This window comes from Danio aesculapii, chromosome 22 (assembly GCF_903798145.1).
Source record: "Danio aesculapii chromosome 22, fDanAes4.1, whole genome shotgun sequence".
NCBI lineage: Eukaryota > Metazoa > Chordata > Actinopteri > Cypriniformes > Danionidae > Danio > Danio aesculapii.
In genome coordinates, this window is record NC_079456.1 from 3,635,566 (window position 1) to 3,659,591 (window position 24,026).

General features: G+C 36.9%; 1 protein-coding gene across 3 annotated transcripts in view; it reads left to right on the forward strand.

Annotated features, from left to right (window-relative positions):
- The first annotated feature begins 470 nt into the window (after positions 1 to 470).
- The window catches only part of impact (impact RWD domain protein), a 65,584-nt gene continuing 42,028 nt past the window's right edge, over positions 471 to 24,026 (forward strand). Inside the window, exons 1-6 of one of the 3 annotated variants that reach the window (XM_056448237.1) lie at positions 471 to 489; positions 622 to 696; positions 774 to 899; positions 4,257 to 4,309; positions 4,412 to 4,474; positions 4,549 to 4,628. In XM_056448237.1, coding sequence (XP_056304212.1) covers positions 652 to 696; positions 774 to 899; positions 4,257 to 4,309; positions 4,412 to 4,474; positions 4,549 to 4,628 — 367 coding nt within the window. In that variant the 5' untranslated portion in view covers positions 471 to 489; positions 622 to 651. The other 2 variants (XM_056448238.1, XM_056448236.1) reach the window with 2 other exon arrangements.

Genomic DNA, 24,026 nt, shown 5'->3' on the forward strand with positions numbered 1-24,026 from the left:
TAAAACACTTCATGTTATCTTATTTTAGAATAATAATTATAAATAATATTACAAATAAAGATTGGAATGTCTTATTAATATAACTTATCTAATTCAACATGTTCACTTTATTATAAAATATGTTTTATTAGAGACAATCCTAACAAGACATCCAAATAAAAATAAATTAAATACAGTTTTAAGTTCACACTTTGCATTTCAGATACAAAACCAAAACTATTTCGCTTTAAGATACCTCCACAATTTCATATTACCCTAAAGACAGCAAATTAACTAAACAATTAACTTTTATTCTTCAGCTACTATAATTGTATCATCAAACATCTTATTAATTAGAAAATGAAGAGAGTCCATATATACAATTTGACATATTATATTAATAGCAAGTGCGCAGATATCCAAATATCAAGTGTGACCGCTACACCCGGAAGCGATATAAGAGACTTTTATTTTGTTTATTTATTTATTTTTTTACAAGACTTTGCTTCTGTAAGTTCGCATGTGCGTTATATACACACGTTTACGTCTCACTTTCTCAGTCGATCGTTACATTATATTAACTTACATACAGTGTCAGATGTGCGTCAGAAAGACTTTTAACAGTGAATTTCGTTCCCACAGGAACTTTTCAGCAGTGATGTGTTGAATTAAATGGACAAATTAGAGGATCATGACGATAATAACCTGCAGTCACAGGTGAGAGACGAACATAACGATCATATCAATCCTAATAATAGCGAGCTCACGGCTGATGTGCTGTTTTTCTGAGGCAGATAGAGGAGATTGAAGCGCTTTCCTCCATCTATGGTGAGGAATGGTGTGTGATTGATGAAGCCTCACGAGTTTTCTGCATCAGAATATCAGACACACAGCAGCCCAAATGGACGGTCTGTTTACAGGTACGAGAAGAGTAGATTCTTTCAAAAGTAATCTGTAACGTATTTTGGTACGTTACTCGAGTTTAGTAAGTGACATCTGCGTGAGCTGAAAGTAGCTACCTGTGGAGTTTTATTGCAGTATGTTAAGTACAAATGAAATCAAAACTACCCATGTTTATTTTGTTAGCTCACATTGCTAGTTTTGTGGTGAACAATTCATCACTGCATGTCATTAAGAAACAAAATGTTTGCCCTTGTAATCTTAAAATGAAGTCTGAAAATGCACTTCCTGTTTGTTTTCAGTTAAATTGTCAGATTACATCTGATACTTAACCACGCCCCTCCAACTGTCAGTTTTGACTACGAACAGAAATGGTGGAGGAGGAGGAGTCTGTTATAATAATGTTACTAACCCCCCTTTCCTTATCTTTCTGAATAAAATCGCCTACATTAATCCATCCAATCAGCTTGCAGTCTAAAAAAAACAAAAACAAGCCACGCCCACTGTTGTCTAATTTAATATTGCGTCACAATCTGAAAATAAAAAAACGGTAGCAGCTTCTGGTTTATGTGGACTTTAATGTACTTTCAAAGGAAGCAGAATATTGAGTAGGGGGCGGGGCTTTTTTTTAACGTGTCTTTTCCTTGTTTGAACGATACGATAAGCGGGGCAAGGTTAAGAATATTGTGGAACATTTTTTTCCTTTTTTATATGTATTTATATTATCATTCAACTTGCTCTGTTAAGTTACTATCATTGTTATTGTCACTGTCATTTTTTTCTGTACAGCTTCATCTAAAGAATAACAATGCGCGTTAACAATCAAACATTGTAAAGTCTACGTGAACCGAAAGTTTCTATAGAATTTAATTTGAGGATGATGATCTATTTTCAAATTAATGTTAAGTAAGGGGCGGAGTTTCATCTTTCACTTAGCAAACTAACAGTTGGAAGGGTGTGGCTAAGCATATTTCACCATAGCTGTCAAACTGATGTCATCAGAGAAGGACTGCTGTTCAGAAGCAGATTGGCAGATTTTGATTAAAGATTACTAAAACAAACAGATTAAATTTAATTGAAAATGTTGCTAATTTCATGCCGACTTTAAAATACTTTAGTATATTAATAGGATTGACAACTTTGTGACTATGAAATAAGGGACAAATCCGAACATTCCCAGTGACATTTAGCGACACACTCATCTTAAATTTAATAAACGATTACAACTGCTGATTTTTTTACAAGCAAATATGTAGATTGTAATAAAGATAAAAACTTTACCAACCCTGACATTCATATTCAAATGAGCTTATGAATATTATATGTGTTTCTCAAAATAAAATATATTCGACTAAAATTCAGAATAATTTTGATCATTTAAAATAATATTTGGATGTAACTGTAGTTTGATTACTACCCATTTAAAATGTACCTAAAATGAGATATGTTTTACAAACTTTGAGGATATTCTTATCTAAATGAGCTTATGAATATTAGATTATGGTAATACTTAACTGAAATAAATGAGATGAACTCGGATGTTGCTGTAACTTGATTTCTCCCCAATTAAAATGTAACTGCAATGAAATACAGCTTATCGAACGTGACGATATTCACATTCAAGTCAACTTATGAATATTTAATGTATGTAAATTCCTAAATGAAACACCAAAGTAATAACTTCTAAATTTGAATCTAAAATACTATTCAGATCTAAATGTAATTTGATTACAATTCAGTTACTAACCCTGATGAGATTAATATTCAAATGAGCTTATGAATATTAGATGCTTGTTAATGTCTAAATCAGATTAAAGAGTAGAATGATTTTGATAATCTAAAACACCTTTTGGATATGTCTGTAATTTAATTATCACCCAATTATTTAGTAAGTAAAATCAAATAAAATTTACCAACCCTAAAGATAATCATATTCAAATGAGCCTATGAATATTCAATGTGTGTAGAGGTCTAAATGAAATACCAAAGTAATAATTTTACATTTGAATCTAAACAGCTATTCACATGTAACTGTAATTTGATTACAATTAAATTCAAATGTAACTGTTTACAACCATGACAATATTCATATTCAAATGAGGTTATGAATATTAGATTATGGTAATACTTAAATAAATGAGATGAATTCGGATGTTGCTGTAACTTGATTTCTCCCTAATTAAAATGTAACTGCAATGAAATACAGTTTACCAAACGTGACGATATTCACATTTAAGTCAACTTATGAATATTTAATGTGTGTAAATTTCTAAATGAAACACCAAAGTAATAACTTCTAAATTTGAATCTAAAATACTATTCAGATCTAACTGTAATTTGATTACAATTCAGTTAATAACCCTGATGATATAAATATTCAAATGAGCTTATGAATATTAGATTCATGTTAATGTCTAAATCAGATTAAAGAGTAGAATGATTTTGATAATCTAAAACACCTTTTGGATGTGTCTGTAATTTAATTATCACCCAATTATGTAGTAAGTAAAATCAAATAAAGTTTACCAACCCTAAGGATATTCATATTCAAATGAGCTTATGAATATTCAATGTGTGTAGAGGCCTAAATGAAATACCAAAGTAATAATTTTACATTTGAATCTAAACAGCTATTCAGATGTAACTGTAATTTGATTACAATTAAATTCAAATGTAACTGTTTACAACTGTGACAATATTCATATTCAAATGAGGTTATGAATATTAGATGAATGTTAATGTATAAGTGAGATTAAAGTGTAGAACGATTGTTATAATCTAAATATCTTTTAGATGTAGCTACAATTAGATTGTTGCCCTGTTAAAATGTAACTGAATTGAAAAAGTTTACCAACCCTGACTATATTCATATTCAAATGAGCTTATGAATATTAATGTATAATTGAGATTAAAGTGTAGAATAATTGTGATCATTTATATATCTTTCGGAAGTAGCTGTAATTTAATTATTGCCCAGTTTAAATGTCACTGACATAAAGTTTACCAACCGTGACAGTATTCATATTCAAATAAGCTTATGAATATTAGATGCATGTTAATGTCTAAATTAGATTAAAATATAGAATTATTTTGATAATATAAAATACTTTTTAGATTTATTGTATCTGTAATTTAATTATCGCCTAATTTTATAGACTGAAATGAAATACAGTTTACCAACCCTGATGACATTTATATTTAAATGAACTTATGAATATTCAATGTGTGTAAAGGTCTACAATTGTAAATCGTTTACATTATAAATAAAAAATACTCTTCAGATCTAACTGTAATAGGATTACAATTGAATTAAAATGTAACCCTGATGATATTCATATTCAAATGAGCTCATGAATATGAAATCTGTTTGTTTGAAGATCATCCTTCCTCCAGACTACCCGAGCTCAGCGCCGCCGATATATCAGATAAAGTATGTTTTCTTAATACTTCATTTTACAGTGATGAAGCTGGTGTTATGAAGAACATCTCATCTGATTTATGTTTATTTCATATATGATCTATTTTTCTACAGTGCTGCCTGGCTCAGAGGACAAGACCGCATGACTCTGTCCAACAGTCTAGAGGAGATTTATGTGTAAGAGGATCAGATCTACTCTACTTCACAAGTGTGTTATGAAATATGCAAATCTATATTTTTTGTCTGTACAGGGAGAATGCAGGAGAGAGTATTCTGTACCTGTGGGTGGAGAAAATCAGAGAATTCCTCACAGAAAAATCCCAACATTCAGGTACCAAAACAAAACAAAAAGTGTTATCAAGTATTAACCAACTAAATAATAACCTTGTGCTTCATCCCACTCCAGTTCGCTAAATTCGTTTGTTATTTTAAGTGTTTATGGATAAGTAAATATTTCTGTTGATTAAGATGAAACATATTTTCTTTGAAGAATTGGTTTAAGTGCAGGATATATTCTGTGAAATAAATAAATCAAATCACATAAATCAACTAAATAACTAACTAACTGGCTATCTAACTACCAATTAGCTAACTATCTCAGTGTTTCTCAACCCTTTTCCTGAAGACACACCAACAGTACACGTTTTCATCCTCCCCCTATTCAAACACACCTGAATCAACTCATCAGAATATTAGAAGAGACCGCAAAACCTGAAGTTAAGGGGTCAGATAAGGAAGACATTCAACTGTTGTGTGCCTCCAGGAACAGGGTTGGGAAACACTGAACTATCTTACTAATTAACTAGCTAGCTAACTAACTCACCAGCTAGCTAGCTAACTATCTAACTAGCCATCTAACTAGCTGGCTTACTAACTATATAACTAGCTAACGACTAACCAACTAGCTAACTCACTAACCAACTAGCCAAGTAACTATTTAACTATCTAACTAGTGTGCTAGCTAACTATCTGACTAGCTAACTAACTAGCTAACTATCTAGCTAGCTAGCGAACTAACTAAACAACTAGCTAAGTAACTATTTAACTAACTAGCATTCTAGTTAGATCTATCTATCTATCTATCTATCTATCTATCTATCTATCTATCTATCTATCTATCTATCTATCTATCTATCTATCTATCTATCTATCTATCTATCTATCTATCTATCTATCTATCTATCTATCAGATAGCTATCTAACTATCTAACTAGCTGTTTAACCAACGAGTATTTTATTCATATTCAAATGAGCTCATGAATATTCAATGTGTGTAAAGGTCTAAGGTGAAACACCAAAGTAATAACTTCGAATCTAAAATACTATTCAGACGTGATTGTGATTTAACTACTATTCAATTGAAATGTAACTGAAATGAAATAGGTTACCAACCCTGATGATATTCATATTCAAATGAGGTTATGACTATTAAATGGATGCGAATATCTAAATGAGATTAAAATGTAGAATAATTATGATAATCTAAATATTTTGCGGATGCATCTGCAATTTGATTATTGCCCAATTATAATGTAACTGAAATCAAATAAAGTTAACCAACTCTGACGATATTCATATTCAAATGAGCTCATGAATATTAGATTAATGTATAAATGAGATTAAAATGTTGAATAATTGTGTTAATCTAAATATCTTTCGGATGTAGCTAACTATCTAACTAGCTAGCTAACTAACTATCTAGCTATTTAACTAACCAACTAGCGAACTAACAATCTAACTAGTTAACTATAACTAACTAACCAGCTAACTATATAATGTATGCAAATGTATGCCCAATTTTGTATTAATTTATGCAAAAACGTTTTTATTATTATAATTATATGTAAAATCAAATAAAATGTTTGCAAATTTGAGCCCAAATTTGTATAAATTTATGTGAATAAAAAATGTATTGTAATTATTTTTGTATTTATTATTTATTTGTATTTATTATGATCATCATCATTATTATTATGTATAAGATCAAATAAAATGTATGCAAATTTGTGCCCAATTTTGTATTAATTTATGTAAACTTTTAAAAATGTATTAATTATTTGTAATTATTTTTGTGTTAATTATTTATTTGTATTTATTAATATCATTATTATTATTATTATTATTATTATTATTATTATTATTATTATTATTATTATTATTATATATGAGATCAAATAAAATGTATGCACATTTGTGCCCAATTTTGTATTAATTTATTTAAACTTTTAAAAATGTATTAATTATTTGTAATTATTTTTGTTAATTTTATATTTGTATTTATTAATATCATCATTATTATTATTATTATTATTATTATTATTATTATATATGAGATCAAATAAAATGTATGCAAATTTGTGCCCAATTTTGTATTAATTTATGCAAAAACATTTTTATATTTATTTATTTATATCGTATTTATTATTGTTGTTAAATATTATATTGTTATATAATAGTAATAATAGTAATAATAAAAAACACAAATAAATAATAAATAATTTTTTTTAGCATAAATACATAATCTTATTTAGCATAATCTCATCTGTGCATTTCTTTGTAATAAGGCCTGTTTTCTCATGAATGAGGAAGTGAATAAATTAGAGTTGGAGAAACCTGCTTGACAATTAAACGCATGTGAGGGTATTTGTCTGTACAGCAGGGGGCAGTACACAATCACACCATTTATCAGCTCTGAAATGTGTTGCAATAATGCTGGAAATCACTCTTTATTATGCAAGATTGATGCATATCTAAGGTCTGTGCAAATAGCTGCATGTCATGGTGAGAAATTGTCAGAAATGAGTTTGTTTCTGTTACTGAATGAACCTGACGTGTTAGATTTATTCACAAGTGACTTCAAGATGAAATGAGCTGAACGCATTTCTGTTGGTCTTCATCTCTGCTGATAATATGCAGGAATACATCAAACGTCAGTGGAGGAAAACAGCATCAATTCTAATAGAATGTGAAAAGTTAAAACAAATTGCTACTATTTGTTACGCCTAAATTAATTATGTTTTTCCAATTTATTTAATTACAGTTTTCGGTAACAAATTAAGTTGTAGATGTAAAAAAAAACGAGAGAGAGATATTTAAAGGGACAGTTCACCCAAAATGAACATTTACAGCTAATCTACTCCCCTTTAGGTCATTAAAGATGTTGATTTCTTTCTTCAGTAGGACACTAAAAGAAGATTTTGAGCTAAATTTATGGTCCTTCGCGTTTTTATGCAATTACGCAAGTCAAAGGTCACCAATTTTTGAGATATTTTTTGAGAATTTTTGAGAGAAAAGTCAGAGTCATTCGCCCTCCTGTGAATTCCAAGTTTTAGGAACAACAACTTGACTTCTAGTTGATCGTTTGGGATCAGAAGTGGCTTATATAAAAGGCAAAGGCCTGTAGATTACGCTTATTTTACAAAAATAAAATATGATCATGCCTTGATTTTTAATTGTTTAATTAGGACAGTAAGGTCCGACTTTGCTTTGAAATAATGTATTATTTATTAATAAAGTCATCTGGAATGGCAAAGAAAGTGACTTCAGGAGTTCTTCAAGATTCTTTGGATTCATCTTCAATGCCTCCTCCTTCATCTCAATAATGTTCATGTCTTGTGACTGGGCTGGCCAATCCTGGAGCACTTTGACCTCCTTTGCATTCAGGAGCTTTGATATGGAGGCTGAAGTATGAGAAGGAGCGCTATCCTGCTGGAGAATTTGCCCTCTCCTGTGGTTTGTAATGTAATGGGCAGCACGAATGTCTTGATACCTCAGGCTGTTGATGTTGATCATCCACTCTGCAGATCTCTCGCACGCCCCCATACTGAATGGAACCCCAAACCATGATTTTTCCTTCATCAAACTTGACTGATATCTGTGAGAATCTTGAGTCCATGTGGGTTCCAGTAGGTCTTCTGCAGTATTTGTGATGATTGGAATGCAGTTCAACAGATGATTCATCTGAAAAATCGACCTTCTGACACTTTTTCAAATGATCAACATTATTATTTCTTTCTCCTACAACTGGGATCGACGACAAGACTTTTGTCAGTATGTTTGGTTTGCTAGAAGTTAAAAACAAAGACGGAGAGATCTGCTAAAGTCTTTTTTTTCCAGCAGGCATCTGCCCATTAAAGGACATACTGGGATATATCTCTGCTTTTTAGATTTTGCGCCAAACACTCTTTCGCTAGGCTAATTGCCCTCAGCGTTAAAGCCCAACTAGTGGGTTTTATGTTGTGTTTCCTAGTTTATTTTTTTTCTTGTTTTGACCGACGCCTTGTTGGAAGCCTGCTCATTTGTGCATGAAGTGAACTCTGGGAAAGAGGCAGAATTAGAGTCGAGATGGGAACCACGCTGTCGTTTATACCCTCCGGCTTTACAAGAACACAGTGTTACAGCGGCAGATGGAAATTACGCACGGCCAATTCTGTACGCCGGAGGAAAAAAAGCAAGATGTGACAACAACACACACAAAAAAACCTGGCTGACACTGGAGAAATCAAGCAAAATGCTCAGCTCCATGGTTTCATCAGAAGCTTTGAAGAGAATAGGAGAGCATACGGTGTTCTCTGCTAAAATGCTGTCGGAAAATCGGGTGCACGGGGCCTGCCGGCAATCAGGTACATGCCCTGTCATTAACCTAGAAGTAATAGACACTTCAGCTCTCTTTTGATTGTTCGGGAAACTGCTAGGTGGAGAGAAAAGCGTCTCAGTAACTCACAAGTTTTACAAAAACTAGACTTAATGATGGCTGTAATGGTGGCCGAGTCAAGAGATTCTGGAATCACAGTTGGCGCAGGTTGAATTTAAGCAGTTTTTTTAATGGATTAGCTTGTCAGATGGTCATCATAACCATTCTTTTTGATGGACTAAAGATATTTTCAAAAGATTTAGACTAAAGAAATATGAAAAAAGTACTTATTTTTGAAATATTAATTTATTACATCATATTACATAAAGTTTTAATTAAAAAACTGTAGCCTATCGCAAAAACAAACTGGCTAGCACAATTAACTTTACCTCAGTCAGAATTTGCCATTTTCATTCATTCATTCATTCATTCATTCATTCATTCATTTTCCTCCAGCTTAGTGCCTTATTTATCAGGGGTCGCCACAGCGGAGTGAACCACCAACTATTCCAGCTTGTGTTTTACAAAGCTGATGTCCTGCAACCCATTACTGGGAAACACCCATACACTCTCACATTCACACACAAACTCATACACTACGGCCAATTTAGTTCGCCACAGTTTGGACTGTGGGGGAAACCGGAGCACCCGGAGAAAACCCACGCCAACATGGGGAGAACATGCAAACTCCACACAGAAATGCCAATTGGCCCAGCTGAAACTCAAACCTATGTCCTTCTTGCTGTGAGGTGACAGCACTAACTACTGAGCCACTGTGCCAACTAGGGGTGGGCGATATGACCTAAAATTAATATCACGGTATTTTTCATCTTTTGAACGGTGACGGTATAATATCATGGAATTACTTTCAATAGCAAAATAATATACATCTCAAGGAAGAACGGACAAAAGAAAGTCTCACTTCTATCACTCTTTAAAAGTTTTGGTTTGGGTCATTGTAAATGCTCAGTCTCGTTATGAGCTGATCTTCATGTCTCTGTGTTGGTGGAATAAACCAGGCGAGTCAGCCGCACCAATTTATGAGCAGAGAGAGCAGGATTCTCATGATGACCACCAGCGCAATTCCGCTCTTTGTTATGAGCCGTAGTTTCAGTGTAAACTTAGTAAAGGTGAGTTTCTTTGGCAATGATGTCTACAGTATTAGACTTTATATTTAGCGGACATTTGCGCTGAACACGCGGTGAATGCAACGCATCAAGATTCAGGCACCTTCTCCGAAAACACTCGATTGATCTCAGCTGGCGGATCAACATTTACCTCATGTTATGATCGCTGTCATCTGCGCCATTATTATTATTATAACTTTAGGTGAGGTTTGCAAACCTGTGCACTTTTCACTCTTCAGCCGTTTGCATTTCCTGCAGTAACAAAAGCTCCCTGTTATCTGACAGCGGGAAGCGTTGAGTGACTGACAGCTAATATGAACCAATACAGCAGCAGGGTAGAGCGATTCAGCAAGTTTTTAGAGAAAATCAAATCAGATTGCACAACAACCATTATATTCAGACACACAAATGCTCCCAAATATATTATAAGGGCGCATAGATTACATTTCGGGCGCTCATGCGACCAAAATGGTTGCAATTTCGAGCCCTGTAGTATAAGGACATGTATTCAGACCACAACTGAACGTTTGAAGAAAATTGAATGCCTTATTATTTAGAATTAACTATTATTGATGTAAATGCAGCCGTTCAAGGCGCATAATTGATTTATTACAGTATTGACGGTATTAGAAAATCCATTTCGTGGCGCAATGTCACACCGGTGATGACTATGACACCGGTGTACCGCCCACCCCTAGTGCCAACACAAATCAATTAAGTTTAGTCGTCTCCCCATAAAATGTAAGAATTGTTTTGTTTCAACTCATTTTAAATGCGTAGAAGCAACAAAACGATTACTTACTTTTGAAAAACTGACCCAAGATGAGAGTATATTACTTAAAGTAACTTTCCTCTCATTGAAAAGGAATATAATTTCAAAAATGCAATAAAAGTCTCAGAGTTGTACATAATATAATATTTTGCATATATGATTTGTCATAGTAATCACGGAGGTTAAGTGGTGAAGATGTGAAGTCGGCTTCGTCGTGTTAAGGATAAAAAAAAGTCAGGATAAAAATAACTCTGAAGGTATACAAGCGAGACCTGTGCACCTGACAGGAGACCTGCGTAATAACATCCCTCGAGTCGCTGCACACAAGCCTCTCTGGATGGCCAGTTTCTGCACTTTCATTTCTTTATTTATTTTATGGCCATATTGAAATTCTTGCGAATGCTTTTCTCAAGCGTGGCCCAGACCTTCCTCCTGATTGTCCACCTCGAATCTCTCCTGCCTTTGAACATAATGTTTGCTAAAATTATTGCACGCCGGATATTGGATCCATGCCTTTGATCTCGGCATCTTGATAAAGACGAATTGTTTGGATGAAATGAACAGAGCTCCCTGCCGCGCTGGAGCTGGAGTTTGTTTAAAGCACGCTTCTTCTCTTGCTGTTGTAGACCTCGGCGTTGGGGAGATCTAATCGTAATCGATGAAAAGACTCGAGCTGCCTTGACAGAACCTGTTAATCTTTCTCTAAAAGGCCCCGTGGGGTCAGTGGTGGAGTCCAGAATTGACCCTGATGGGTTTTGACACTCTCTCAGCTCTCCTCTGAAGGTGGTGAAAATCTGATTTTGAAGTCTTCTTAAAGGAGGACAATTGCTTCGGCTTGCTTTGTTAGCTTGTTCCAATAGGACTGCTGTTGGTTTTTTTTTCCATCTTGAGTTTTGGTTGTGTTTAGTTGCAAAAAAATTATTTTTTTGGTGTCGCTAGCAGTGTTGGGCATGTTACTAATCTGTACATATAACTTTTATAAGAGGTTTATTCTTTATAATCACACTTGATCAACATAGTCTGCAGAAATGCTTTGACATTCTCCCTCTGTACGTGTCATCAGAAGAGGAAAGCCGGCAGATAGCTCTCTGCAACTCTCACATGGTCGCCCACTGAAGCTAAGCAGGGCTGCGCCCGGTCAGTACCTGGATGGGAGACCACATGGGAAAGCTAGGTTGCTGGCGGAAGTGGTGTAAGTGAGACCAGCAGGGGGTGCTCAACCTGTGGTCTGTGTGGGTCCTAACACCCTGGTATATTGATGGGGTCTCTATACTGTCAGTGAGCACCGTCTTTTGGATGAGACATTAAACTGAGGTCCTGACTCTCTGTGGTCATTAAAAATCCCAGGATGTCCTTTGAAAAAGAGTAGGGGTTTAACCCCGACCAATTTGCCGACTGGCCTCTGCCCATCATGGCCTCCTAACCATCCCCATATCATAACTGGCTTTATCACTCTCTCTGCTCTCCACCTATCAGCTGGTGTGTGGTCTGGCGCAATATGGCTGCCGTCATGTCATTCAGGTGGATGCTGCACACTGGTGGTGGATGAGGAGATTCCCCTCTCAAAAATGTGTAAAGCGCTTTGAGTGTCCAGAAAAGTGCTATATAAATGTAAGGTATTATTATTACTATTATTATTATTATTATTATTATTATTATTATACACAACGTCAGTCAGTTATGTACACATCGTCAGTTATGTAGTTGTCCCACCCCTACACACACTCACACGCCAATCATTATCAGTTATGTGGTTGTCCAACACATTCTCACGGCAATTCGTAACTTTTTGATTTAGTGGCTAATTCGTACAATTCGTACGATCTAATTCGTACAATTTAGTACGATTTGCTCATCTGCCAGTGACTGTTGGGTTTAGGGGTGGGGTTAGGTGCCATGCCTCCTTTTTAAAATCGTACAATTTCGTACGACTGAACTCGTACGAATTCGTACGAATTAGCCACTAAACTGTCAAAACGTAAAATACTTACGTTTTCTCGTGAGATCAGGCTGGGTTGTCCCACCCCTACACACACACCAGTCATCATCAGTTAAGTGTTTGTCCCACCCCTACATACAGTTGAAGTCAGAATTATTAGCCCCCCTAAATTATTATCCCCCCTGTTTATTTTTTCCCCAATTTTCTGTTTAACGGAGAGATTTTTTTTCAACACACTTGTAAACATATTAGTTTTAATAACTCATCTCTAATAACTGATTTAATTTATCTTTGTCATGATGACAGCAAATAATATTAGACTTGATATTTTTCAATACATTTCTATAAAGCTTAAAGTGACATTTAAAGGCTTAACTAGGTTAATTAGGTTAACCAGGCAGGTTAGGGTAATTAGGCAAGATATTGTATAGCAGCGGTTTGTTCGGTAGATTATCGAAAAAAATAGCTTAAAGGGGCTAATAATTTTGACCTTAAAATGGTTCATAATAAATTAAACCTGCTTTTATTCTAGCCGAAATAAAACAAATAAGACTTTCTCCAGAAGAAAGAATATTATCAGACATTCTGTGAACATTTCTCTGCTCTGTTAAACATCATTTGGGAAATATTTTAAAAAGAATATAAATTCAAAGGGGGGCTAATAATTCTGACTTCAACTGTACATGCCAATCACCATCAGTTAAGTGTTTGTCACACCCCTACACACACCAATCATCATCAGTTAAGTGTTTGTCCCACCCCTACACACACCAATCATCATCAGTTAAGTGGTTGTCCCACCCTACACACCCACACAAATCAGTATCAGTTGTGTGCCCCACTCACACACTCCAGAGCTCCAGAGTCAGATCAAATCCATGTCAGGGAGCTCAATTGCAGATTATATATCAATAATAAAACAGTAATTTATTTGATTGCCCCTTACTGAAAAAAGGGTAATTTCGCTAGTAACATCGCTTATTTATAACACCGTTATTCCCATCACTGGTCGACATTATTCGAAAGAAATCACAAGATGTCCTGAGCAGTCACACTTGTCTCTGGTGACAGTCCTCCGGTGTGTGTGAAGAAAAATGGAAAAGAGAAAGTGCAGGCTGTGCCATTTTATTTCTGAGTCTAAAATGAGCCGGTGCCACTCTGTTAATCATTTCTGCTTTGTTCATCTCCAACGGGAAAAAATGCTTTAGTGATTTATGGTAAACACTGTAGTGTACTGTAGTGTTTTTGAACCATACTATAGTAAAATACTTCAATTTATTTGTTGGGGGTGATTCTACAGTTGCTATGGTAACAACAACTATAGTAATATAAACAACTGGCCTAATACTGTAGTTTAGTACAACTACAGGGCCCCTGTGAAGACTTTCAGAAACCTCGGTTGGAGTTTGTTGTGAAGTATTATCTTCATGACGTCAGCATGTGTGCTGTTTTCTGCTTTCTGACAAGGTATTATTCTAATTCTGGGTTCACACCAAACGTGGTAGATGCAATTGAGGTGAATTCTGTATGTTCGCACCAAATAAGTTGCGTGTTGCACAGCATTTACACAGTGGTAATTTGCCGTTTTGTGTGTTTGCATTGACCTTGACTTTTTCCTGACAGAAAGCATGCTGGGAACTACAAATCTGTTTCTACTTTCACTTAAAATAGGAAGTTCATGTAACTTGTTTGGATTAGGTACAATGAACTTTAGAGTAAAATGAACTCTTTACTGGGCATTAGAACACATCACGAATTTAACATTCAGGAATTCTATGTCAATTTTATCCAAGAAGGTTGTACACTACCTGACAAAATCTGGTCACTTCCAGTTGATCATTTGGTATCAGAAGTGGCTTATATGAAAGGTAAAGGCCTCTAGATGACGCTTGTTTTACCACAATATAATATGATCATGCCTTGATTTTGACTGATTTCATTAGGACAGTAAGTCTGACTTTGCTTAGACAAAAGTCTTGTCACTGAACCTTCAATAATGTCCATTATAGAATATGTGCTCATGCTGCAGTGGAAGAAGAATGAATACTGTGTCTGACTCCATCATGAGCTTGGAGGACTGCATCCATACATCTCTGCAATGACTCAAATCACTGATTAATAAAGTCATCTGGAATGGCAAAGAAAGCCTTCTTGCAGGACTCCCAGAGTTCATCAAGATTATGTGGATTCATCTTCAATGCCTCCTCCATCTTACCCCAGACATGCTCAATAATGTTCATGTCTGGTGACTGGGCTGGCCAATCCTGGTGCACCTTGACCTTCTTTGATGTGGAGGCTGAAGTATGAGAAGGAGCGCTATCCTGCTGGAGAATTTGCCCTCTCCTGTGGTTTGTAATGTAATGGGCAGCACAAATGTCTTGATACCTCAGGCTGTTGATGTTGATCGTCCACTCTGCAGATCTCTCCGACGCCCCCATACTGAATGGAACCCCAAACCATGATTTTTCCTTCACCAAACTTGACTGATCTCTGTGAGAATCTCGGCTCTATGTGGGTTCCAGTAGGTCTTCTGCAGTATTTGTGATGATTGAGATGCACTTCAACACATGATTTATCTGAAAAATCGACCTTCTGCCACTTTTCCAAATGATCAACTAGACGTCAAGTTATTATTTGTGGCTCTTACAAGCCACAAGACTTTTGTCAGGTAGTGTATGTGGTTGTTTTTCAGTCCATGTCTGATGCGCCCTCATTCTCTTCCAGTTAGCATCCTATAATTGGCCTGTAATTGCAACATTTACATCTTTGATTTATACAGTAGATATGTCTGCCAGAAGCGTGCTACAATAGAAACTAATTACTCATTGTTGATGTGTGTGGATGCAAAAAAATATACAAATAACGTCAGTTGGTTATCCATTTTAAGTGGTACTTGTTGCTCCATACTACTGCAAGCAATATGTAATTTACTCTAGGCTTATCGCTAGCCAGTCAGACTAGAGTCCACTTCCAAAACGCCTAAAAAGGCTATTGTTTCTGAAGGACAGCTCTCCCACGCCTTTCGCCGAATGTGATAATTGCGACTGAAATTATGTATGTATGTCAACGGTTTTAATATGCAAATGCGCCTTCTATGAATGGCGCGCTTGAGAGGGAAATGGAGCTCCGACTGAATGGAGGGGAAAATGGAAAAAAAAATGGAAATGGAGCGCGCGACCGGCCGTCTTGTTCATTAGCCATTAATTATTTTAAAGTCTCACATTGCAGCGAGCGGTGCAAAAAGGCGCCTTAAACGTAGACGTGGTTAATATGTAGAAAGGAGGACACTCAATTACCAGTGTGTGGGCTGGTGAACGTTTGAGATCTTGCTTCATTACAGCCTTTTAATAGAAGCCAAATTACACGTTGGTAGACATAATGAAGTTGGAGCGATCCGTCTTCGGAGGAAGTGTCGTCTTAACTCCACCGTCTGAGGTGACAGATTTAAAGGACGGTAATCAGGGTGCAATCACAACGCTAAACAAACAGACCTTCTGATTTGACCTTCAGCCATCATTAAGCGATGCGCACATCGTTGGCTCTTGACATGCTATCACGACACCCGCATCTGCAAGACACATCCCTGCTGAGAAAAATCAATCTGAGGTGCCGAGCAGACGGTGATCCTCCGCACGAGAAACCATCAGGGTTGAAAAACTCTGTGACCTCCGGCGGTTTAATGGCTGAGAGTGTCAAAGTGGGATATGGAGAGGTTTGTCGCTGTAAAATAATATTTGTGGATTTCGGCTGTTGGAGATTAACGCTTGGACTACAGGGACATGAATTTAGACTGATTTTCAATTTTGTTGTTTAATAATCAAGTCAAAACGACATCAAATTGACATTGATGTCAAAAAGCACGTCAAAAATGCAAATCAGTTTGATGTCAAAATCTTGACGTCCATTTGACGTCCACACATTGATGACCTTTTCACCAGCAAAATAACGACACAAAAGTTATAAAAATAAGAATAATATGTTTTATTCATCTGAAAACTCCAAATTTACTCTGGATTTTGTATCCCTACAATACAACCTTGATGTCAAAAGAACATCAAATTGACATCTAAAACAGGTCAAAAATGCAAATCGATTGACATCCAAGCATTGATGACCTTTTGACCACCAAAATAACTACAAAAAGTATTAAAATGTAAGAATTTCATTCATCTGAAAGCTTCAATTTCAAATAACTAATCTACACTGGATTTTATGTGCAGTGCATGTAAACTACATTGATTTGAGAGTGTCAAAGCGGGATATAGAAAGGTTTGTTGCTGTAAAATAATATTTGTGAATTTTTGCTGTTAGAGATTAACGCTAGGACTACAGAGGCAGCCATTTTGAATGTTTTAAGATTTTGTAATTTAATAATCCAATAACTGATGTCAAAAAACAAGTCAAAAGTGCTAATCGATTTGATGTCAAAATCTTGACGTCTACTTGACATCCACAGATTGATGTCCTTTAGACCACAAACATAACAACACAAAAAATGTCATAAGTCATAATAATATTTGTTTTATTCGTCTGAAAGCTTCAAATTTGCACTGGATTTTGTAATTCTACATTGCATGTAAACTACCTTGATGCCAAAACAACATCAAATTGACATTGATGTCAAAATCAGGTCAAAAATGCAAATCGATTGACATCCAAGCATTGATGCCCTTTTGACCACCAAAATAACTAGAAAAAGTATTAAAATGTAAGAATTTCATTCATCTGAAAGCTTCAATTTCAAATAACTAATCTACACTGGATTTTATGTGCAGTGCATGTAAACTACATTGATTTGAGAGTGTCAAAGCGGGATATAGAAAGGTTTGTTGCTGTAAAATAATATTTGTGAATTTAATTTTTGCTGTTAGAGATTACCGCTAGGACTACAGAGGCAGCCATTTTGAATGTTTTAAGATTTTGTAATTTAATAATCCAATAACTGATGTCAAAAAACAAGTCAAAAGTGCTAATCGATTTGATGTCAAAATCTTGACGTCTACTTGACATCCACAGATTGATGTCCTTTAGACCACAAACATAACAACACAAAAAATGTCATAAGTCATAATAATATATGTTTTATTCGTCTGAAAGCTTCAAATTTACACTGGATTTTGTAATTCTACATTGCATGTAAACTACCTTGATGTCAAAACAACATCAAATTGACATTGATGTCAAAAAAGAAATTAAAAGTGCTAAACAATTTGATGTCAAAATCTTGACGTCAATTTGACATCCACAGATTGATGCCCTTTTGACCACCAAAATAACATCATAAAAAAAGTCATAATACTATGTTTATTCATCTTCAACTCCAAATATACTCTGGATTTTGTATGTAAACTAATGTTGAAAAATCAATTTCAGGATATTAAACTTTTTTAAAAATGAACCCTGACTTTTCCTAAATGTGTGAATGTTTCATTTTAACATTGTAGTTTTATTAAAATTACAAAACACTATGTAATATTGTTTGATCAGATATTATGATCCAGTATTATAATCTGATATTTCTGTTTCCATCCCATGTTGATGTAGTCACTTTCTGTTAAACTGGCAGCAAATATCAAAAAGAAACATTTAGTTTTCTGTGGTAATTTAATAACCCAGCAAGCACCTTAATGTCAAAACAACATCAAATTGCCATTGATGTCAAAAAGCACGTCAAAAATGCAAATCAGTTTTAAGTTTCACTTTCGCTCACGAATATTTTATTCATGTCCCCCCGTGACAAACTGGGGTATTAGACACGAATATAAAATAAGGACTGCTGGAAGAGTGTTGTTTTAATGGAAAGCTGAATGGAAAGAAAAAAACCTCCACATTTCGCGATGTGTTTGCGCTCCTTTACTGACAGCCGTGTGTGTGGATCTTGTCACAAAATGCGGAAAAAAGTCCTACATGACGGTAATAGTTTGATTGCAGTGTTTACTTCAATAACGCCACTAATATATTCATACTCCACGTCTTAATTTAATTTCTATTTAGTTCAGTTATGATTTTAGTTATGATTTAAAGTAATCAAAAATCGCTGCTTGCATGGTAGACTCTTAGGGCCCTATTTTGACGATCCATGCGCAAAGTGCAGGGCGCAAACGCATTAAGGGCGTGTCAGAGTCCACTTTTGCTATTTTAAGGACGGAAAAATTCTCTTTACACCATGGTGCATGGTCTAACAGGGTTGAGCTTATTCTCTTAATGAGTTATAGTTGTGTTTTGAGCATAAACCAATCAGAGTCTCATCTCCCATTCCCTTTGTGATGACCCCTTGTGGTCGTTTGTTGTTGGGGTGTGGGTATCTGTCTGTGTGCGTCGGTGTGTGTATGTGTGTTGCAGGTCTAGCTGATTGCGCCGGGATTGAGAACACCGGTGTATGGTTGATTTGCTCTGCTGTAAATAGCGAGTCTGTCTCGGATGTGTTTTTGGGGGGCTGCAGGCAGAATCTGGTCATCACTTATCATTCGTTTTGGGTCGGTCTTGGACCTGAGTTGGGCTAGCAACATGACTTTTGAATTAAGTAAATAAATATATTTTTCCATCGCAATTGCACTCGTCTTCTCCTTATTTGTGGTGACCGGTTCAGGTCATAACAAATGGGGGCTCGTCCGGGATTTAACCCCGGGACCTCTCGGTCTTGGACCTGAGTTGGGCTAGCAACATGACTTTTGAATTAAGTAAATAAATATATTTTTTTGATCACAATTGCACTCGTCTTCTCCTTATTTGTGGTGACCGGTTTAGGTCACAACAAAGGATCACTGGTGGTGAAGGTGTGACGACCCCTTGTGGTTGTTTGTTGTTGGGGTGTGGGTGTCTGTCTGTGTGCGTCGGTGTGTGTATGTGTGTTGCAGGTCCAGCTGATGTGCTGCAATGCACCTCAACATGGCTCCTTTTTTAGACCAGAACGCCTATGAGCGCAAATGCATTTGTTATTTAAACAGGTTGGTGCAAAATGTCAAAACGACTCTTGCGATGAGCTGAAACTAGCAAACAACAATTCCGCCGTGCCTTGCGCCGCATTGCGCCGGGTGTATGATAGGGCCCTTAATCAGAGTATTGTCTTAATCATATTAAAATCTCATTAAAGTATTGTTGCCCATGTAAACATACTCAATGCTCGACTCAACCACACCGTCAAGGCTTTGCGAAGCAGCATTTCCTCTATGTACGTACATCAAAAGCAAGTATGCTATGGCTCACGCTTATTGACAGTGGAAGATGATTTACTGTTAGTTGTGTTGAGATTACAGATGTTAGCATGTTGTCCTGGCAGAAACAGGCTCAGCCACGACACTGAATCAGGTAAGCTGTATATTTATGTTCCAAAGAAATAGCGCTAATGAAATTGGACAAATTTGGGGGGTGTGTGTCCTAAAAGTTTGAGAACCCCTGGTCTACGTTACCTTAACGTCAAAACGACATCAAATTGACATCTAAAATTTGCACCAAAAAGTGACATCAAAGATTGATTTCAGGACCTTTGGCTTTTAAAAAGTACTCTGACTCTTCCTAAATGTGTGTGTGTTTCATTCTTACAATGTTGTTTTATTAAAATTACAAAACACCATATAATATCATATAAAACATTTGCATAAACAGCAGCGTTTCTATCCAATGAGTCGACTTCCTGATAAACTGGCGCCAAATATCAAAAGGAAAAACATCGTTTTCTGCAGTAGGTCGTTTTTTTCTTTCATAATAAATGACGAAGTGACTTTTGGAGGCGTTAAACTGCCTCGGAGAGCTCTTGGACTTTATCCAACATATCCAAAATTGTGTTCTGGAGATGAACAAAGATCTCAGGGGTTTGGAGCAACATGAGGGAGAATAATTCATAACACAATTTTCACTTTTGGGGGGGAACTAATCCTTTAAGGCTGCTTTAAAACTACTCTCAGAGAGGGATTTTATGCAGGATAACCAGAAATCGACGTCTGATGTAACCCCTGGAATATGTGGATGTAAAAAAAAAGGATTGGCAAAAACTCAAGCAATGTCAAGCAAATTGGAAGCAATTGACGACAACAACCTGGCGTTGTTTACTACAGCATTCGTTTAGCTCTCAATCTCAGGATCACGACTTCCAGAGTCTGTCTTTTGCATGATTCATAAGTGTTTTGAAGAAAGCAAGCCCCTTGATTACCTGTTTTGAACATCTGCTTCGTCCCGCCGTGATTTCCTTTGTTGTCAAATGACGGTTTTGTCTTTGACGTCTCTGCGTGCGGTTCCGAAACCCCATTGTTTTCGCCGTGATGTGCTCGGCGTGTGTGCAGTCGTTGCTTTTTTGTAGCGCGAATATTACATTAGCGATGCTAATTTGTTCCCCCCACACGTTTCTGGTAAACAAACAGGCCTAAATGCACGCTCGGTGACGTCACTTCGGAAGAACTTACTTAATCTAATATCAAACTTCAGAGGGAAGGTAATTAGCGTCTTCCCTCATCAGCTAAATGATTGCAGGCCTAATACTCGACGGTGTCACCAAAAAGTGCCGCCCTCCCTTCGCACTCGGCAAACATCAGCTCTGTTTTTACAGTAATTATGCAGATGAGATGCTAGTTACAGCAGGTTGTGCGGTGACGGCCCCTTGGAGAGATCAAAAGGTTGTTTTTTTTAGATATTTCCGCGGGTCATGAATATTCACGTCTGACACCGAGAGGTGGGGGAGGGGCTGAAGTGGAAAGCAGTCAAAGGTCGTTAAAGCTTTGCAACCGTTTAAATTTCTTGACAAGGCGTAATTAAATTCCCAAATTGATTCGCCTCGGTTTTTTTCTAAAATTGTGGGGGGAAAAGAGCCAAACGCTGCTCCACTGTCTTTAGAGGTGTTTTCTGACGAGCCCTGTCTTGCGAAGATGGTTGAATGTGTGTTTAACAGGACAGAGGATGGATATGATTTGCGTTTAACTAGGTTGGTGTGTGAATTTATCCATCTATAAGTGCATTCTTCGATACATTGGGGTTGTAATAATGGGTTATTTCATTCAAAAACAACCATTTTAACAGCCTCAAGACATTCTAGCTTTAAATGACGTCCGGTCAAATCCAGTCGAAGTTATTTTAAAATGATACAATCACAATGACAAGGATGTTTCTCTTCAAAAGTTCAAAACAAGTCCTTTAACCCACAATATGCTTAATAAACAGTGCACACAGCACTTTTTAGTAGAGAATCGATGATGTTTTGTATGAAAAATATGCATATTAAAACTTTATAAACATTTTTGTGTAACTTCTGCTGAGAGATTTTTAACAGCAGGCAGCACTTTAGGCTAGATTTTAACAGCAGATGTTGCTCTATGCTAGTTTTTCTACACCATATGGCGCTCTAGGCTAGTTTTTGACAGCAGAAGGTGCTCTAGGCTAGATTTTAACAGCAGATGGTGCTCTAGGCTAGTTTTTAACAGCAGATGGCGCTCTAGACTAGTTTTTGACAGCAGAAGGTGCTCTAGGCTAGTTTTTGACAGCAGAAGGTGCTCTAGGCTAGTTTTTAACAGCATATGGCGCTCTAGACTAGTTTTTGACAGCAGAAGGTGCTCTAGGCTAGTTTTTGACAGCAGAAGGTGCTCTAGGCTAGATTTTAACAGCAGATGGCGCTCTAGGCTAGTTCAACAGCAGACAACGCTCTAGGCTAGATTTTAACAGCAGACAGCACTCTAGGCTAGTTGTTCAACAGCAGATTGCGCTTTAGGCTAGTTTTTAACAGCAGATGGCGCATTAGGCTAGTTGTTTAACAGCAGATGGTGCTTTAGGTTAGTTTTTAACAGCAGGCAGCACTTTAGGCTAGTTTTGTCAGCAGATGGCGCTCTAGGCTAGTTGTTCATCAGCAGACGGCGCTCTAGGCTAGTTGTTCAACAGCAGACAGCGCTCTAGCCTAGTTTTTAACAGCAGATGGCGCTCTAGGCTAGTTTTTAACAGCAGACGGCGCTCTAGGCTAGTTTTTAACAGCAGATGGCGCATTAGGCTAGTTGTTTAACAGCAGATGGTGCTTTAGGTTAGTTTTTAACAGCAGGCAGCACTTTAGGCTAGTTTTGTCAGCAGATGGCGCTCTAGGCTAGTTGTTCATCAGCAGACGGCGCTCTAGGCTAGTTGTTCAACAGCAGACAGCGCTCTAGCCTAGTTTTTAACAGCAGATGGCGCTCTAGGCTAGTTTTTAACAGCAGATGGCGCTCTAGGCTACTTTTTAACAGCAGATGGCGCTTTAGGTTAGTTTTTAACAGCAGGCAGCACTTTAGGCTAGTTTTGTCAGCAGATGGCGCTCTAGGCTAGTTGTTCATCAGCAGACGGCGCTCTAGGCTAGTTGTTCAACAGCAGACAGCGCTCTAGCCTAGTTTTTAACAGCAGATGGTGCTCTAGGCTAGTTTTTAACAGCAGACGGCGCTCTAGGCTAGATTTTAACAGCAGATGGTGCTCTAGGCTAGTTTTAACAGCAGATGGTGCTCTAGGCTAGTTTTAACAGCAGATGGTGCTCTAGGCTAGTTTTTAACAGCAGACGGCGCTCTAGGCTAGATTTTAACAGTAAACGGTGCTCTAGGCTAGTTTTAACAGCAGATGGTGCTCTAGGCTAGTTTTAACAGCAGATGGTGCTCTAGGCTAGTTTTTAACAGCAGACGGCGCTCTAGGCTAGTTTTAACAGCAGATGGTGCTCTAGGCTAGTTTTAACAGCAGATGGTGCTCTAGGCTAGTTTTTAACAGCAGACGGCACTCTAGGCTAGTTTTAACAGCAGACGGCGCTCTAGGCTAGTTTTTAACAGCAGACGGCGCTCTAGGCTAGTTTTAACAGCAGATGGTGCTCTAGGCTAGTTTTTAACAGCAGACGGCGCTTTAGGCTAGATCTTTAACAGCAGACAGCGCTCTAGGCTAGATTTTAACAGCAGACGGCGCTCTAGGCTAGTTTTAACAGTAAACGGTGCTCTAGGCTAGTTTTAACAGCAGATGGTGCTCTAGGCTAGTTTTAACAGCAGATGGTGCTCTAGGCTAGTTTTTAACAGCAGACGGCGCTCTAGGCTAGTTTTAACAGCAGATGGTGATCTAGGCTAGTTTTAACAGCAGATGGTGCTCTAGGCTAGTTTTTAACAGCAGACGGCACTCTAGGCTAGTTTTAACAGCAGACGGCGCTCTAGGCTAGTTTTTAACAGCAGACGGCGCTCTAGGCTAGTTTTAACAGCAGATGGTGCTCTAGGCTAGTTTTTAACAGCAGACGGCGCTTTAGGCTAGATCTTTAACACCAGACAGCGCTCTAGGCTAGATTTTAA